This window comes from Protopterus annectens, chromosome 15.part0 (genome assembly GCF_019279795.1).
Source record: "Protopterus annectens isolate FY-2018-M chromosome 15.part0, PAN1.0, whole genome shotgun sequence".
Classification (NCBI taxonomy): Eukaryota; Metazoa; Chordata; order Ceratodontiformes; family Protopteridae; genus Protopterus; species Protopterus annectens.
The window spans coordinates 133,756,166-133,775,971 of record NC_056749.1 but is presented as its reverse complement, the minus strand read 5'-3'; the positions used below and the strand labels follow the sequence as shown (position 1 = coordinate 133,775,971).

The 19,806-nt window shown below is 39.4% G+C and overlaps 1 protein-coding gene across 1 annotated transcript in view; it reads right to left on the bottom strand.

Moving 5' to 3' along the window:
* The window catches only part of NRK (Nik related kinase), a 2,110,367-nt gene that overhangs the window by 206,807 nt on the left and 1,883,754 nt on the right, over positions 1-19,806 (bottom strand). The window contains exon 23 of the mRNA XM_044057244.1: positions 9,109-9,232. Within this exon, the coding sequence (XP_043913179.1) occupies positions 9,109-9,232 (124 nt within the window). The remainder of the gene's footprint in view (positions 1-9,108; positions 9,233-19,806) is intronic.

Sequence of the window (19,806 nt, the reverse complement as noted above, 5' to 3'; positions counted from 1 at the left end):
AAGTGTTCTTCAGCATAATCTTAAGTTTCATCTTATACCAATGATTTGTAAGTGACTTGGTTCTGGAGGTATTAATGTAAATATTGAACTACTGCATTTCTACATTATGTGAAAAAACTAGCAATATACCCAGTTAATGCACTCTATACAGACATTGGCAACATAGTTTTTTTTTTTGCTCATCATGGCATTTAACATTATACCTTTCAACAACAATTATGAAAATAAAAATATGAAAACCAAAACAAATATTACACAATACTGCATATCTTCAGTGCAATATAGCATACACAAAAAAACTTAGCAGAATTTTGTCAGCTCTGTCGTACGTTATCTGCCATTATCTATTATGTCAATTGGTTAAAAAAGCCCCCTCCAATGTCATGGTGCAATAAAAGCAGCTATGAGTTTTAAGTGGCTATATACTTAAAAGGAGCTACAAGCATGAATAAGTTGAGGATCCTTTACACAAAGGTGCCGAAACTCGACTACAAAATCTCTAATAGTCTCACATCTGAAGTCAGGTAAGCCCTGGCTTGATACCCAAAACTGAACATGCTCTACCAGTGGTTGGTCCGAATGCCACAGTTAAAGGCTTCTTCCAGACCATTGTAAACAAGAATGGCTTGTTCATCATCCTGTCAGAATATGGAACGTAATACTGTCTGCCTCTATAGAAGGCAAAATTATTAGATCTGACAGGAACAACAACCCTTATGCTAGCTTCTCCCACAAGCAAATTAATCAACAAAGAATACTGTCCTCCAGTAAGCTGTTAGATTATCTGTTAGGATTCCTAACTTCTCACTTAGGGCACATGAAGAAGGGGCACCTAACCCACTAAGGTCACCATATGGTGGTGGGAGCAACAGGCCTTGTCTAAAACATTCAGCAACCTGCAGAAATTCATAATGAATATTCTCTGATTAGATTTCAACTGAAACAGAGATATTATCTTAGTGTATGAATGCAAGTGTTTTGAAGAGTTGGATACTTTACTATTTACAAAACTCTACTAATGTTTACCTATTTATTTATTTTTATTATTTATTTTATTTTACATTTGTTGACCGGGCTAGTCTAACTGGATACATGTCCATTTTCAGTAGAGGCCCGGGGAGATAAGCTCCAAGATAGAACAATGAAATTAACAAGATAACAAATAAGGAAACATTATACAAAAAAAATTCATATTTACAATGCATATTACAGGTCATCACAGTAAATTCAGCAGTGCAGAATACAGGCATAACATAGCATGCTAGTACAATCAAGATGTTCTAGAGGGATATAGTATTATGGTCAATAAGGAAGGAATTACAGTTGATGAGTAGACAGGGTAGGAAGAGCAAAGTATTAAGAGATACATAACTAGTCAGGCTTAGTACAGGGGCATAACCAGTGTGTTCTGAGGAACACTTTCAATTTGTTTTTGAAGCAGGATACTGAGGGACGTGAGGAGAGTTCACTGGGGAGGAGATTCCAGGCTTTTCCAACAATATTAGAAAAGAGGGAGTCACCAGCCTTGTTGTGTGGTTTAGTGGTATGTACTAGAAGTCTCTGAGAAGACCTTAAGGATTTCAGGTTTTTATAGGGAGTGATGAGTGTGGATAGAATAGGAGTTTTGGAAGGTTTGTAAAAAGTGTTGTTGGCTACAGATAATTGATGGAATTTAATCAGATTTTGTAGTTCAAGCCATCCCAGCTGATTTAAATTAATGCAATGGTGGGTTCTAAATGAGTTGCCTGTAGCAAATCTGGCAATGTTATTGTAAGACATTTCCAATTTGCTAAGATTATTTTTAGATAGATTAGTAAAAATGGGTGAGGCATAAAGAAGTGAAGAGATTAGATGAGTGTGTGCTATAGTGGTTTTAGCTGAAGGTAAGAGGAAGGATTTTACCCTATGGAGAGCGCCAAGTTTTTTGTTGACAGTTTTTATAGTATTGTTAAATATGGATATCAAAGTTCAGATTGTTGTCAATGGTGATACCCAATAGTTTGGTGGTTGGATCAGGGAATATAATAGTTTTATTGGTAGAGATAACCGAGAAATCAAGAGGAGAGGACTTATTAGTGGGAGAGAAGAGGAGGAGTTTAGTCTTTTTGGGGTTTAGGAGAAGGCATCTATATGTGAACCATTGCTCAACTGTGTTAAATACTTGTTTGGTAAGAGACTGAAGTTCAGAAGAGGAGGTGGCTGAGCATATCAGTGTGGAGTCATCTGCATATTGTATGCATGTTGCTTGGGGGATGGCAAGGTGAAGGTCATTAATGAATATGGAAAAAAGTAGAGGTCCTAGGATGAACCCTTGAGGGACACCAAGTTTGACAGGCAGGTGAGTGGAGAGAGACTTGTGCCATAGTACGGCCTGTTGTCTTTTATCAAGGTAGGACTGGAACCACTTTATAGAAGATGTATCTAGTGACAGGGATTTCAGTATTTTGATGAGAATTTGGTGATTTACCATGTCAAAAGCTTTAGACAGGTCAATAAATAGTGCTGAAGAAAGCTTGTTAAGATTGCGGTTTTTGTTGATGCAATCTGTGAAGGAAAGAAGGGCAGTACTAGTGCTATGTGAAGGTCTGAATCCATGTTGACAATTGGAAAGTAAATTATTTTGGGTTAAAGTAATTGTCTGTGAATGCATTTCTCCATGATCTTTGCCAAAGGAGAGAGAAGGGCAATGGGGCAGTAGTTGGAGAGTTCAGTGGAGTGTCCACCTTTATGGAGGGGGATAATATGGGAGATTTTCTATAAACTGGGGATATGACTTTCGGTAATAGTTCTATTGATCAGAATAGAAATGGGATAAGCAATAGCTTTACCTTTTGTTTCAGATGATTAATGTATGGTCTTTCATCTATACTAGCTATTTTATTAACTAGTGGTTCACCTACTATTAATACAAGTTGGAATGTAAAAGTCTAAATTGCAATTTCATGTAACCGGTCTTGAATTTAGATGTAAATATTCCCATGTGTTAATCTCAACCTTTTTCTTTTTTACACAGTGTGCCTGAAATGGGTCTTAGGACCAGACCACCTAACCAGTTAAAAAACAAGTAAATGTCTCATTGCGTGATTCAACAAAATGTTAAGTGTCACATGTTACATTAATTTTCACTGTACAGCCTAGACTTGAACTTGTTTTAATTTCTTTGATGTTCCAATTCCAAAATAAAGCTACTATTAAACACACATGAATGTGTTTACAACCATATCTTTAACATTTTAACAGCTCCATCATCTACGCCATTTTCCCATTTTCTGCATGGGGTTGGGGTGTTGTGTCAACTACCACCAAAGTTCTCAATTCAGTGCCCCTCTGCTGTATTCTTCAATGGTCCTGCCTGTCACAGTTCTTCTCGTAAGCAGTCTATCCATCTCTTTGCTGGACACTTTTGTCTCCTCTTGCCTTCTCCCTCTCTCTCTCAGATCTTCTTCACCAGATTACCTTCTGCTTTCCTGCATGTGCCCAAACAACGGTAGAGTGTTCTCTTTGACCTTCTCTGCAACTGGAGCTACTTTTGCTGTATTCTGATGTCCTTATTTCTTCATCTGTCCCACAGTGAGCATCCTACCACCTTTCTCAGGCACTTCAACACCATCACCTCTAGCTTCAACTGTACTGCTTTCACTGTCCAGGTTTCTGTACCAATAGAGTACTACTAGTTTCACTTCTGTTTTGTACACTGTACATTTCAGCTTCTTTGGCATTTTTCACACAGACTGCATCATTTGGCTGCAGTGCTCTGATTCTAGCTTTCACCTCACCATTCATACTTCCATTCTTCTCAAACTCCCCTCCCAAATACTTCAGGATGTTAACTTGTTTCACCATTTTCCCTTCTATCTCAGTTCTCAGCTTCTTCTGATTTCCCCCATTTGCTGCAATTACAACTACCTTATCTATATTCAGTTTCATCTTGTGTGTCTTCAGGTCTGTGTTCCATTTCCCTATCTTTTGCTGTAGGTCATGTTGGAGTCTGCCTGCAGAACCACATTATTGGCATACAGCAGTTTTGGTGATCTGTCGCCCTCTCACCTATTTGCTACTGTAGTCCATTCACTAGTATGAAATGCAGTGGGCTCAGGGCTGAACCCTGATATGCACCTACTCCTGTTGGAAACCATTCTTAAAGTCCAAACACTATTCCTTCTTGTGCCATTGGATCTTTGTACACAGTCTCTACTAATTATACCAACCACTGCAGGACTGCTGAAGTTCTCTTTCATTGGACCTTGTCATACGCTTTCTCCAATCCTAGGAATTCCAAGTTATACATCTCCCGCATTTCTAGCTTCTCAACTATCTAGCTCACTGCTAACATCAGGTCAGTTGTGCTGCATCCTGATCTGAATCTAAACTGCCATCTTACTTTCTACTACTGTGAATATTTATCAATCAGCCTCCCCAATATTTTCACATAAAGTGACAGAGGTTTGATACCGCCACACTGCCAAGCAGTTATTAATATCTGCTTTGTTTTAATACACTGGCATCCGGATGCATTGTGAAGCTCATGCACCAGTAATCTCGGATATGCTTTTCCCTCCACACAGCAGTGAGTACCCTCTGGAGCCATTTATCCCCTAACTCAACCAACATCTTAATCTGCTGTGACCTCATCAGAGCCTGCTGCTTTCCCCCAACTCATTTACCTTGGTAGACTTCTTACTTCTTTCTAGGGTGGGCTTTTCTTCCTTTTTCATCAAAGGCTGTCTTCTGGGCCAGTACAGCTTCTGTTCTGATTAGCAAATTAGCCAGACTCCCTAAAGGAATCAATGACCGACTCATGTCTCTGCAGCTCCCCCTCAAAGGAAAGCGCCACGCCACCTTCATCAGTGTAAATGATCCCACCATGACAAATCCAGAGGAAATTAAAGACAAGTTTTATGAAGACTTGGAGTCCCTCATAGCATCTGTGCCCAAGGTGGAGAAGCTCATCATCTTAGGTGACTTTAATGCCAGAGTTGGTGCAAACTACCAGACATGGGAGGGTGTCACTGGGAGGAATGAAGTCAGCAAAAGTAACAGCAATGGTCATCTACTTCTGAAGACATGTGCAGCTCATGACCTGTTGATCACAAAGACAGCCTTCCGCCTACCCAACCGTAACAAGATGTCCTGAATGCATCCACGCAGCAAGCACTGGCATCTCATTGACTATGTTATAGTAAAGAGAAGGGACACATGTTAAAGTGACTAAGGCCATGTGTGGCGCAGACTGATGAACAGAACACAGACTCATCCTCTCAAAACTCAACATGCACATTCAGCCTAAGCAGCACCTGCAGGGGAAAAAGACCAACACTGCTCTCGCTCATTTGGACCTGAACACATGCAAACACCAGGACTGGTTTGATGATATTGATAAAGACTTTCAGAAGCTGCTGGATAAGAAGCATGAAGCCTTCAGATCCCTCCAGCAAGACACTACATCCATCTCCAAGAAAGTAGCCTATAACTCTATCAAAAGCAAAGTGCAAGCAAAGCTCAGAGAGATGCAAGACTCTTGACTCAGCAGAAAGACAGATGAGATGCAAAAGTATGCTGATAGCAACTCCTCCAAGCTTTTCTATGATGCCCTGAAGACCATCTACGGGCCACAGTCCTTTGGAACATCACCACTGCCCAATGCCGACAGGCCCACCCTGCTTACTGACAAGAAAGCCATCCTGGAAAGATGGGCTGAGCACTTCAACAATGTCTTGAATAGGCCTTCTTCTATCAATACCAAAGCCATTGACCACATGCCGCAAGTCACCATTAACACCTCCCTGGTAGAACCTCCAAAGGAATCTGAGGTTAAGGAAGCAATTAAGCTTCTCTCCAATAGTAAAGCACCAGGCTCTGACTCCATTCCTGCTGAAATCTAGAAGACAGGGGGACCAGTCTCGTTACAGAAGCTCACCGAGCTCTTCCAGACCATGTGGCAACAGGAAGTTATCCCTCAGGAGATAAAGGATGCCTCCATTGTCCATCTCTATAAGAGAAAGGGAAGCAGGCATTCTTGTGACAACCACAGAGGAATCTCTCTCCTGGTCATTGCCAGCAAAATCCTTGCCAGTGTCCTCCTCAACCTTCTCATTCAACATGGAAGATGGTCACTTGCCAGAGAGTCAGTGCGGCTTTAGAGAGGGCCGTGGGACACCGGACATATTTGCAGCACATCAAATTCAGGAGAAGTGCCAGGAACAAAACAGGGACCTTTACACAACATTCATGGATGACCAAAGCCTTTGACACCATCAGTCGGGAGGGGCTACGGTGGATCATGGAGAAGTTTGGCTGCCCAGGCAAATTCATCAGTAGAGTGCACCAGTTCCATGATGGCATGCTTGCTTGAGTACTGGACGATGGAGACTCCTCTGATGCCTTCCCAGTCACCAACAGAGTCAAACAAGGCTGTGTTCTGGCACCCATGCTGTTCAGCATGACATTCTCAGCCATGCTGGCAGATGGCTTCTGCACTGATGAAGAAACCAGCATCAAGATTAGATACAGGACTGATGGCAGGCTCTTCAACCTGCGGAGGCTACTGGCCAAGACCAAGGTTGAAGAGGACTTTGTGCGCGATTTCCTGTTTGCAGAAGACTGCACACTTAATGCTGCCACAGAGGCCCAGATGCTGCAGAGTATGAACTGCTTTTCTACTGCCTTCAGAAACCTTGGCCTCACAATTAATACCAAGAAGACTGAGGTTTTGCATCAGCCCACACCGCAGAAGATGTATGCAGAACCAACTATCACAGCTGAAGGTGAGATCTTGAAGGCTGTTGACAAGTTTACATACCTCGGCAGCACACTCTCCAGATTTGTGAACATTGACGATGAAGTAGACACATGCATCACCAAGGCAAGGTCTGCATTTGGAAGATTGCAGGAGTCAGTATGGGAGAGAAGAGGCATCAAACTGTCCACAAAGCTGAAGGTGTACAAGGCAGTAATACTGCCCACACTACTGTATGCCTGTGAGACATGGACTGTGTATGAGCGTCATGCCAAAAAGCTGAATCGTTTCCATATGAACTGCTTAAGAAGGCTGCTGAAAATTACCTGGCAGGACAAAGTTCCAGACACAGATTTTCTCTCTCAAGCTGGAATCCCAAGTATCTACACCCTGCTGAGGAGAGCCCAAGTCAGGTGGGCAGGCCACCTTGTATGTATGTCAGACACATGCCTCCCAGAGAGATTGTTTTATGGTGAACTTGCAGGAGGCAAACACACACAAGGTGGGCAGAAAAAGTGCTTTAAGGACACACTGAAAGTCTCTCTGAAGAGCTTTGGCATTGACCCGGACTCCTGAGAAACTCTAGCACAAGTCTGCCCCGCCTGGCGAAGCTGCATCAGAAAAGGTGCTACCTCCTACGAGAAGAGCAGGACCGCAGAGGCACAGAGGAAGTGTGAGCTGCGTAAACCCACAGCCAACTTATTGCCAACCAACTCAAATGACCACATGTGCCCAACGTGTAGCAGAGCTTTCCAAGCCTGCATCAGACTGATTAGCCACAGATGGACACATCGTACTCAGTCAACCTCCTTAACGTGATGTCTTTGGTCATCGTCGATGACAGACTAACACAGCTTCTGTGTTTTTTTCACTCAGAAGCTGCTGGAGGTACTCGTTTTGTTTTAGATGCCCTGTGAACTTGTGAGCAGGTTTCTACTGGCATCCCATAAGAAGGGTGTCTAATGACTATCTTCTTTATCTTTTTGACTTTGCCTTGTCACTTGACAGAATCTCTTTGTGCCATCTGCTGAGTCAACTTCCAGATGCTGGTAGAGTGCCTCTGATGCCATGTTATTTCCAGTTGTGACTGCTTAGTCTCTGTTAGCCAATTAGTATCTCCTCTTATCCTGGTCTGTCTTTTCTCCAACTTTTTCCTGCACTCCCTACTTTCTTAGGATAACTTCTTGGACTTCTGTATTCCACAACCAGCTTTCCTTACATAACTTATCTGTCCTGATCGCATATCTGTTCTGCAGTCACCTTCATTCTGTTTTGAAACACTGCCCTTCTTCTTTAACTTCCCTTATTTCTTTTTCTTCCTGAAGTGTTAGAATCTATAGTATTTCCTTGAACTCTTGTGCTTTCACTCTACTCAAATTCCAGGTCTTCAGTCTAGTCTCTGTTGACCTAAAAGCCTTCTCTGACCACTGCCTGCAGCTGATTGTGGTCACAAGTGGTTTATGCTGGGGATCGACTGTTGTGCTGGACATGACTTTGCATTCTCTCACTCTAACCTAATGTCTTTTCCTTACTAGGAGGAAGTCTGCCCAAGTTACATATGGGTCTCTCTTAGATGATTTTGTGACCACCTGTCTTGTTGAACCATGTGTTGGCAACTATCAAGCTATTTGCCAGACAAAAGTCTAGAATGGAAGTCTTTCTTTACTACTCTTACCCCCCCACCCCCACACATGTTGCCACAGGCAGTCTTCATATCCTGTACTATCTGTTTTGATAAATGCATTCAGGTCTGCCATTAAAACCACCACTTCATGCATGTTGCCCTGTTTTTATCTAGCAGATCCTGCAAATGCTGTATGAAAGCACTCTTCTCCTTGTTTTCACAACCCTGCTATGGGGCATAGGGTAAAATTACGAAAACTACCCTGTCTTTACACTAGATTCTAACTGCCATGAGTCAGTCACTAATTCTGATGACATCCCTCACTGTCTTCTGAAGTTTTCCACACAGGACCATAATACACATTTACCATATACTCATGGCAAGCTGTTGACTGGAGTACAAAGGAAAAGTAATCTAACTTTATACTACTCTAAGCTGGAAACTTCATATTCATATTCTATATCAGAGGTAACAGCTGGTATACATTGTACTATATCCATCTACTCTAAATGCAAGCTGTGCTTAAAAAAGTGCAATTAACAGAAATACTCACAGGTATCTGCCAGTATAAAATATTACATGAAGAAACAATATATTCCTTACTCCACAGCTTATGTCATGAAGGACAACATATTATCCATAAAATTCCTGATCCCTCCAGAACATTCATGCAAGAAGGTTATCCTCAGTTCAGTATAAAGTGCTTCCTGGTTACTAAAGTCTGATTTACCTTGCTTGCCATACTTACGATGACTATGTGCAGTTGGACTGCTTGGAGGTGAGATTTGGAGAAGTCTTGGATCAATAAATGCCGTAAAAGATGATGTTGAAGAAGAATTGTTTTTTCCTGGGGAAAATCCAGGTGACAAGATCTAAACATAAACAAATACTTTAGACATTCTCACATTTAAAACGTACAGTATCAATCTCTAAATAAAGACTTTTAACTTTGTATTAGTCATGCTTTAATGAAGTACACATCAGTTTCAAAATCTTTGGATCATACATACTAATTAAGCTTCAGCAATGCTGTTTATGCATTAAAAGCATAATACAGCTACATGGGAATGTACAGCGACAAACTACTGTGTAGCAGAGAGTGAAGCCAACACTTAAGAATAACTAAAAGCTTTAATTTAATCACTAGCTTATTCTAAGAACATGGCTTATATGTTACTATTCAAACTGTCCTAACATCTTCATGTGCATATTTACTTTCAAGGCATGTGTGTATCAAATCAAACTTGTGTAAAACTGCATTACTTCCAATTCTGCACCCCATTAGTCTGTCAGATTTTTCTTTTTATGAATACGAGTAGAAAGTCAGTATAATGCAAACATTAATTAAGCCCATCCATCAGATGTAATACAAAAAGTGTGAACCTACATTTATACCCAGTCTGTGGTGTTTCAGACAAATCTATCAGCAGTTTCCAACCACAATGTCTGAAAAGTGAGCAAAGGACCTGTACTACGTCTGTACCATGTGTCCTACCCCTGAAAAAAAAATCTCTTGAAACCTTGCACCACAAGCAAATCCATACTGTATAGATAGCGCCTTAAAACCATATGCATATACAGATAATATAACTGCAGTGTTGTATGGATGCTAGCCTCAGCATCTTATTTTCTTAGAAAGAGGTGGTAGGACATGTACATACACAACTCATTTTGACGTAAACATGACATGTTTTCATCATACTTTACCTTACAGCTATTACATCTCACTACCTTTAATTAGTTTGTATGAGTCAAAGTCCAATCATCACTGCAGTTTGTGAATCAAGAACAGAAAAAAAGGTAAGGCCAGATGAACACTAAAAAGTCATTTGATTATGCTTTCCTTTTTCTAACTTGATTACAAACTTAATATGCAGAGACACATATGTCTATGTACTGTCGCATGATCTGGATGCTGTAAAGCAAGGTTGTGCGAGGGTACTCAAAATAACTGCAGATGTCAGAACAACAAGATCAGTGCTGCAACTCGTTCAGAAACAATCCGAATTTAGCAAGAGGCATGCATCAGCATTCTTGAGAGAGTCCAGGAGAAGTTCATTCCCATTGGTCTTGCTGAAGGGTTACCTCACAAATGTTAGCCATAAAAAAGAGAGTAACCCAACCATCTTCAGTTCTTTTGGAAGAACAGTCTCTCCTTACAAATGTACCTCATCTACCACAGAAAAACAAACTGACTTATGAATGAACCAATAACCTACCACCTGTGCTAATCCAGCACACAAAATATGAAACTCCTTACAGCCAGAGTTGAGAACCCCCACAGCACTATCACTAATTATATACATACATTATAATTAGGTAATCTGTCCTGATGAAGCAGATAGTACAGGTATGTAAGCTATCCATGTAACAAAACAGAAAATAGGAGGAAAAGCTGGGTGGGTGCTCTTATTGTAGCAGCAATTATATTAATCAAAAATAGTACAGTTGTATATGTAAAATTACCATAACACTAGATGTTCAAATTCCGCTCTTCTGTAGTAACCTAAGCTATGTGGGTTATGCCCTATCATGGACACACAGCTTGCCAGCTTCAGGGCACCTTCCATGTGCCCAAACTGTTAGTCAATTTGAGCTGAGCTGACCTGACTAAAAAGTCAGGTTCGGGCGCCAACCTTTTCAGAAGTTTCACGCCAACAAAGAGGAGATGCCTGAAGCCCTGATAAGGATAATTATAGGAAAACAAAAATAATCCAAACCCTGGCAAAAAAGCAAAAGTAATGAGGATGGAGGGAGGCAGAGGCTACTGCGGCAGTGGTCATTCAAACATTTAGAAAGAGGTTACCAGTAACATTTACTGTTATGGTAGGTTTACCTGCCCAACTGTACTATGTTCCTCACATGGATCACTGCTACAGTTGGCTTAGCTATATGGGTAGATTATCAGAACTTAGACAGACTGGGAAGAGTATGAAGGATGAGGGTCCAGGAACCCGTGAAGAATGGTCCTAGACTTGGAGAATTGATTTAGTTTATAGTGCTTTGTAAAAGTATGCACAGAGGACCAAGTAGCTGCTTCTACAATATTTCTCGAATCCAACCCTTTACAAAAAGCCACAATTGAAGCAAATGTCCTGGTAGAATGAGCCTTAACCCCATTTGAAATTTTCTTCCTGTACTGGTTATAATAGAAGGTAATAGCATTAGACAGCTACATTGGAATAGACTTCTTTGACAGGTTGCCATTTTTTTATTTACCTTCATATGAAATGATCAAATGATGAGTTTCTGAAAGATTTTGTTCTCTCAAGATAGTACTAGAGTTGTCTGTGAATATCCAAGGTAATGGAGTATACTTTTTCCTCATTTTAGGTTTTGGAAAAAAGGGCAGGGAAGATTGACAGCTTGGCTCCAAGTAAACTCGGACACAACTTTAGCTATAAATGAAGGATTACTTCTTAAGGAAATACTACCATTGTGGAAAATGAGATTAGGTTTAGCCACCATAACAGCTTACAACTCAAGATACTCTTCTTGCAGAGGTGAGAGCAATAGGTAAACCTGCTTTCCATGTTAGGAACATCAAGTCAACCTGAAAAACATATTCAACAAGAACAAGAGTTAGCTTTTCTAAAACAAAAAAATTAGATCCCAAGGAGGAGGAGCCACCTACTTCCTAGGAGGCTTGGAATACAATACCCTTTTTCAAAAACATTTTCACATGAGACTGCATTGAAAGAGGAGGACTGATGAGCAGACATGTTGAAATGGCCAACAAATGAACCTTGTTGGGGGAGAAGATAGTAACTCACACACATAATGTAGAATGAAAAAGACACAAGCCCTGAGTAGGTGCTGGTTCTTTTCTTGGCGCCAACTAGAAAACCTTTTCATTTACTATATATACATATAGCCAATTCATTCAATACTTTCTTCACAGAAACCATCCAGTCATTAGCTAACCAACTTTCTCCTCCCCACACTTCTATAAACACTATACCCGACTCACCACTCCATTTAACTTCCAAACAGTGTCCACATCCTTTATCAGATCCCTTTTGAAAAAACTGAAGCCAACCACCCTTTCAGCCGATCTTCTGCCGGCTGAATACCTGCAAATTGCTGCAAATGTCGTAGCCTACCCTATCTCAATCCTAATTAACAGAACCATAACAGAGGCCTCAATCCCCTCAATTTGGAAAATATCCTATGTTATTCCACTCCACAAAGGAGGTTCATCCACAGAACTATCCAACTATAGACCTATAGCCATACTATCACCACTTGCCAAAATTATGGAAAAGTGCATGCACAACCAACTAATTCTCTATCTAACCCAAAATAAACTACTCACAGACTCTCAACATGGATTCAGACCCCATCATAGTACAACCACTGCCCTCCTCTCTTTTACTGAAAACATTAATCTTAACCGAATAATAAAAAATATCCTCCGCTCTCTTCCTGGACCTATCAAAAGCCTTCGATATGGTAAACCATCAGTTACTTCTATATACTTTAAAAACCCTGTCTCTAGATACTCCAGCCCTTGACTGGTTTCAAGCTTACCTCACTGGGAGACAACAAGCAGTAATGTGGCAAAACAAGCTCTCCTGCCTACTACCAAATACCATAGGAGTTCCTCAAGGTTCCATATTAGGACCTCTCCTCTTTTCAGTCTTCATAAACGACATCCAAACAGTCATCCCTGAAGCCACCTGCATTCAATATGCAGATGACTCGACTATAATATGTTCCAATGCCTCTCTTGCAAATCTACTAACTACCACCCAACATAGCTTCACCAAAGTCGAAAACTGGCTTGCCAACCATCTCCTGATCTTAAATCCAAACAAAACCAAGTTACTTCTCTTCTACCCAACCAATAGATCTCCGACTGAAAACTTCACTATAAAATCCAATAATGGGACCATCATCTCCCCAGACACCTATACAAAGCTATTAGGAGTAAACATTGACAATAAACTCAGATTTGATATACATATCAACCAAGCCATTAAGTCAGTCAACAAGAAACTTGGGACCCTATATAGAATTAAAGCCTTCCTTACCCCGAATGCCAGGGCAGCCACAGCCCGTTCACACCTTCTCTCTACCCTACTATATGCCTCTCCTGTCCTCACTCACCTTAACAAATCTGATCTGGCCAAGCTCTCATCCTGCTATAATCACATTGCCAGGTTCGTTACAGGCCTACCCTAGAGAACACACCACTGTACTAACCTGAAAAAGCTTGGATGGATAGAATTCCCACACCTTCTTCACCAGTCCCAACTCATAGAGGCCTTCAAAATCCTTAAACAACCTGGGAATACCCCAGCACTAAAGAACTTAATGACTCCCTACTCCAATCTAAGCTGCCTTCGCTCAGCAAACAGACTCCTTGTCCAAACAACTAAATCTCTCAACCTAGGTGGTGACGCTATTTGCCAACACCACTGGTAAAATATGGAACTCTCTCCCAAATAACATCACGCTTGCAACTTCTCTAAGTCAATTCAAAAATAGTCTAAAACTCCACTTCAAGTCACACTGGCTATGTCCTTGCTCAAACCCAGACTAGCTCTGTGCCATTAACTAAAACATAAACAACTAGCTAAGATGATAAGTACTTTGTATACTGTGATAAAGAAATATGTATTCTGTCTAACTCTATGTCATTATACTGCCTACCGTCCTTGCTAATATGTTATTAATGTTACATTTGTAGTAATCTCAGAAATAGTAATGGCAGTCTTGTACTTGTATGTAAATAGCCTATGTTTTTGTTAAGTTCTTTCAGCTCATTTACTGTACCTAATTATCAATGTAACTCTGTTGGAGCTTTTCTCCCCGGGCCTCCGCTGAAAAAGGACATGTATCCAGTCGGACCATCCCGGTTAACAAATGTAAAATAAATAAATAAAATAAATACTAATGTATGATCTTCTATTAGCAGGTTTTCTTGCCTTCTTTAATGGCTGTTGCATGGAGCCAGGAACTAGGTGCCTAAAAGGTATCAAGATTCTATCATCCAAGCAGTCAGTTGTAGTTGTTTGGGGTCAGGATGTAACAAACAAGGGCACATAGTGTGTATGCTTCAAATCTAGCTATAAGAAAGCAACCTAGATCTTTAATAGTAAGGATGCAATCCTACTAGCCGAAGGAGTTGATTCTGACAAAACTGTGGCAGAAGAATAAAATACTAAAAGTGGGAGACAGCAGAGTGCTTGTGGAGAATGATTACTCATTGTACACCAGGCAAAAGAGAAGTTCATTCCACTATTCAGAGAATGTCGAGATGCAGGTGCGAGATTCAAACTGCTGTATCCAGCTGCCTTCAAGATATTCTTCCCTGGAGGGACAAAATAATTTTTTGATGAAGTGTGTGCTAAGGAGGAAATACAAAAGTTTATCCAACAAAAAGCGAGCTGTGAAACAGGAGATTCTACTTCTTGTTCCTATGGTCATAAAGACCACAGAGAGACTGTACCTGTGAAACCTTTTCCAGTATTTCAACAGAAAATATTGCAGAGAAGGAAGGGATCAAGAGAGTTGACTAGAAGAACAGAGAGTAGATTGGAAATGAAGCACAGAGAGGATTTGGGTGATGGAGAACAGCAATAAAATCAGTAATGTAATGTGGGATTACAGTGCAGTTAAGTGAGATCTGATTGTATTCCACGTTCACATTTTCTGATACGTCTTTGCCAATCAGATGAAAGTCTGCACATTGTGTATATTAATATCTGCCTGTATTCTTTGTCTATATTTTTCTAAACATATCTGCCTAAGTTTATCACTCAGTGATGTATGTACTGTCCCTTTTTTGGTTTGTGGAGCTTTTCTCCCCGGGCCTCCGCTGAAAATGGATATATATCCAGTCGGACTACCCCAGTCAACAAATGTAAAATAAATAAATAATTGTATGTGAAATATGACAGAACAAGAAAATCTGGAAATGTTGGACTTTTTCAAAATTAGTTTGATGTGTGGGTGACTCAAGTATATGTCCTACTTCATGTCATTAATGTTTGGAAAAATGCTTTGGGAAGGGCAAGAGATGTGTGAACGCTAACAGTAAGTAAGGAAAACTCTTTTCTCAACAGTACTGCATTTGTAGTGCATGGTTTTCTTTGCATGCTGTTTTAAGTGTAATGGGGATTGTGAACATGTGTTGTTTTTCTTTTTCTTCCCTCTTTTTCTACACTTTTGAGAAATACAGGCAATGCAATGATTAAAAAAGGGAGCCTGGTTAAAAAGGCATGACATCAAATTCATATGTTCATTTCTTTCCAAGTTTCAGATTAATGTGCTTGTTTCATTCTTGCATGGGGAATTGATTGATTAAGCACCTTTGTTTTAAGAGAGAGAGCGCAAGTAAATGAAAAAGAATATTGAATATTATGCAGCTTTTTTTTCTAGCAATGTCATAGCTAGCATGTATGTATAAGTAACATTTCTGCCGGAGACAGTCTGGTGGAAGGAGATTGGCTCAGGAAAATGAAAAAAAGAACAGAGAAATCGGCTAGGACATAATGTTTTCTGAAAACAATCAGGGGTTTTCCGAACTGTGAGAGCTTTAATGATAACAAAAAACAATTAGACTTGAAGTTTGCACAATTTTTCTTTTTCTTTTTAAATGCAATGGGGATACTAATATAAACAAGTGATTTTCTTTTCTTATTCACCCTTATTCTCTCTTTTTCTTTGTTCAGTTTTAAGAAATGTAGCCACTGCAATGAAAAAAAAACTGGAGGGGGGAGGAAGGGTCTGGTTAAGAAACTATGACAAAACAAAAATCAATGTGCTTTTTCCCATGCTTGTATAGGGAAATGACTGGGTTAAAACCCTAGGCATTATCCAGTAACAAGTTTATTACAAACCATGTAAATGAAAAAGAATACTGAATATTGTAAGGCTTTTTTTCTAATAAACAATGCACCCTTAGCAATTTTCTGTCTGGTTTGCATGTCACTAGAAGACAACTTGATAAAGAGAAATGGATTGGAGAAAGTGTTTACTGAAAGCATTCAAGTGTTTTCTCAACTGGGAGAGCTATAAAGATAGGCAAAAATCAAATAGCACTTAATAACACAGGCTGTACCATACTTCATAGCATAAATAACCTTTCTTTTTGGTTAACTTTAGCCTGTCTATGTAGCTATCAACTTAGAACTTATGTAATTATTAGAAAGCTAAAACTTCAATATTTAAAGCTGTACTTAGTTTTGCATATTATTATTAAGTTAATAGGTTTTAGGAGTTTTTTGAGGGGGGGTTGTTCATTCTGTTTGTGGGCTTTCAAAAAAACCCCAAAAAGTTATATAAGATGTGGCAGAGGGGCAAATGGACATGGCAAGAAACTGTATAAAAGACCAAAAACTGTCTAAAAGTATATACATATAACATAAAAACTGGAACTAGACATTCAACAAAAAAGCAGTTATACATAGCAGGTGGTAATAACTATATAAAAAATGATGCTTTCTGTAATGTCTTTCATATAGATATGCTACACACTTGGAAAGAAATGAACATATGAATTTGATAAAGAAAAGTTTTCAGGCTGGTTATTCAGCAGAATATCTGAGGCAAAGGAAAAGAGCAGTACTTATATTAACTGCAAGAGGAGCTCCAATAGTAATAGAAGGGTAAAACATGATAATAATGGAAGATACGTAGTACTAAGGGGCTACTAGCTAGGAAGGAGGATTATACTGGCATGCATTTACATCCCCCCTAAAACTGCTATAATGGAACTTAAAAAAATTCTGAGAGAAATAAGCAGCTGTCAGCAAGGAATATTACCTATAGGTGGATACTGGAATTTGGTTTGCAACAAAGAAGATGTGTCTGGGAGGCCTAAGAGAGAAAATGTAACAAAGGAGGGTAGATTTTTAAAGAATTTATGAAAATGTTTGGCATGGAAGATGCGACTTCAGAACTAGGAGTTTGGAGTAAATTTACTCACCAAGATACAAAAATTGGACTAGACTAGATAGATGTTATATCTCACAGGAACATGTGCATTTAATTAAAGGTCTTGAAACATAATTATTTCAGATCATGCACCAATAACTAAAATAAAAATGCAAGGTAACAAAATAAAAATGAGACAATGGAGCTTTCCCACCTATTGGTTTTAAAGAGAGGAATTTAAGGAATGGGTTTTGGAATTAATTCAGGAGCCACTAGAGAAAATATAATTTTCTTCTGAAAACATAGCTAGAGAGTGGGATAAAATAAAAGTGGAGTTTAAAAATAAGGTAGAAATAAAAAAGGAAGACATGATTAAACAGTAACAAGAATTATTTAGCGAAACTGACAAATGTTAAAAGTATTGCATTTCTCTTCAGGCCACCACTGAAAATTGGCTTTGTTCCAAGTCGGACTTTCCCGGTTAACAAATGTTAAATAAATAAAACAGGGGGAATCTCTCAGAACAAGAAAAGGAGCATCTGCAGAATGCTAAACAGAAAATAAGGGATAACTTCGATAATATGCACGAGTTTAGAAAGATTGCTGTTAAGCAACTGTTTTTTGATAATTCTAGAGCACAAAAACTTTTAGCACAACAACTCAGGCAACAGAAAGTAGTAATGGCGGTCATAAAGCTTAGGAGGCATATAACAAGGAATATAACAAGAGACCCTGTATAAATATTACAAATATTTCGGAAATTTTATGACATTTTGTATAAAGCAGAAACATATGGAAATCAAGAAAAGCTACAAATGCAAATGTTTATGGTAGAAATAAATATGCCAAAGTTAGAGGGAGATGAGGCTCAGTTACTAACAGGTTAGGATGGGATGAGATAAAAATGTCTATGTATAACCAATCTGCAGAAAAGTCCCCAGGAATAGATGGAAGTTTGGAAGTTAGGAGGGAGAACACTGAAAGATCTGGAAGGTTTTCTTTAACTGCATTTTAAGAGGAGAAGTGGCAGCATCCTGGAAGAAGGTAGTGATACCAATATTACTTAAAGAAGGTAAAGATCCACCAGATCCAGATTCATACAGGCCCATTACAATACAAAACCATGATTATAGCCAATAATGGCTAAAAGGCAAAAGTGTTACCAAGATTGACATATATGGATCAGTGTGGTTTTTATGGAGGGGAGGCATACATTTGACAATATTAACAAAACATCGATGATCCAGAGAGAAGCAGAATGTAAGAAAACACCACTTCTATTGGTGGGTCTTGATGCAGAGAAAGCATCTGACAGAGTAGACTGGGGCTTCATGAGCATGGAAATGGAAGCATTTGTTTTCCCTAATACAATTATGACATTGATGAGAAGAATATATGAGGTATCGGAGGTGCAAATTAAAGTGGGTGGGATCCTCTCTGATAATTTCTGCTTATGTAGAGGAACCAGGCAGGGTTGTCTGCTTCCCCTTTGTTGTTTGCATTATATTTAGAAACTCTGGCAAAGAAAATAAGGGACTCAGAAATTCAAGGATATAATTGGTATGTTAGTCAGGAAAAGCTGGCTCTATTTGCAGATGATATTATTCTATACATGACAAAACCAGAAAGGGACATTAAAGTGCTGTTGAAAATTTTAAGACAGTTTCAAATCTTCTTGGGATACACAATTAATGATGCTAAAACAAAGGCAATAGCGGTAAATTATGTACCCACACACAAATTGGTCCAACAATAGCCATATTTATGGGGATGATAAAATCAAGTATTTAGGAGTATGGATTAGAAATGACTGTTGTGGCAGCTAAGGATATGTGGGAAGAGACTAAAGAGATCATACAAAAATTCAGACACTGGAAGCTTTGTTATATGGATATGGAGACTAAGATACAAACCATTAAAATGTTTTAGTCCCTTTAGTCTTACACACAGGTCAGGCATATTTTTATCAACCAGGAGGAGAAGCTGTGGATAGCAATTAAAAAAAAGAGTTGAAGGATTTTATCTGGGAAGGGAAGATAGCAAGGGTCAAGTGGGATAAGCTGATTCTTCCAACAGAACAAGGCAGACAAGGATTACCCAATTTGAGGGGGTATTTTAGAGCAACACAGTTAAGGCTCTTATACACAGCACAAGCAGAAAACTATAATTCAAAGTGGAAAGGAATTATGATGATACAAGGGGGAAGGCTCAAGAAATAATGAGAGATTTGGATTTTGGATGCAGACTCTTTAGAACAACAAAAATCATACAGAGTATTATATTCATCGAATAGCAGGGAGTATTCTAAGAGCCAAACCAGCAACAGAATGGAGAAAAGAGCTTTTGCTGATAGGGATGACTGTGGGTCAGGAATACAGACAGGCAAGACATGGCTGGAATTTATTGGAGAAAACTGGCAAAGGGAACATGTTACTGGCGACAAATAACTAGAAAGGGAAAGGTAATACAGTGGGAACAGACCAAGAATTTATTTGGACTGCAGGTTAAAGACTGCCTTCCCTATCAGGAATTGATATCAGAGTATAGGCAAAGACAAAGAATT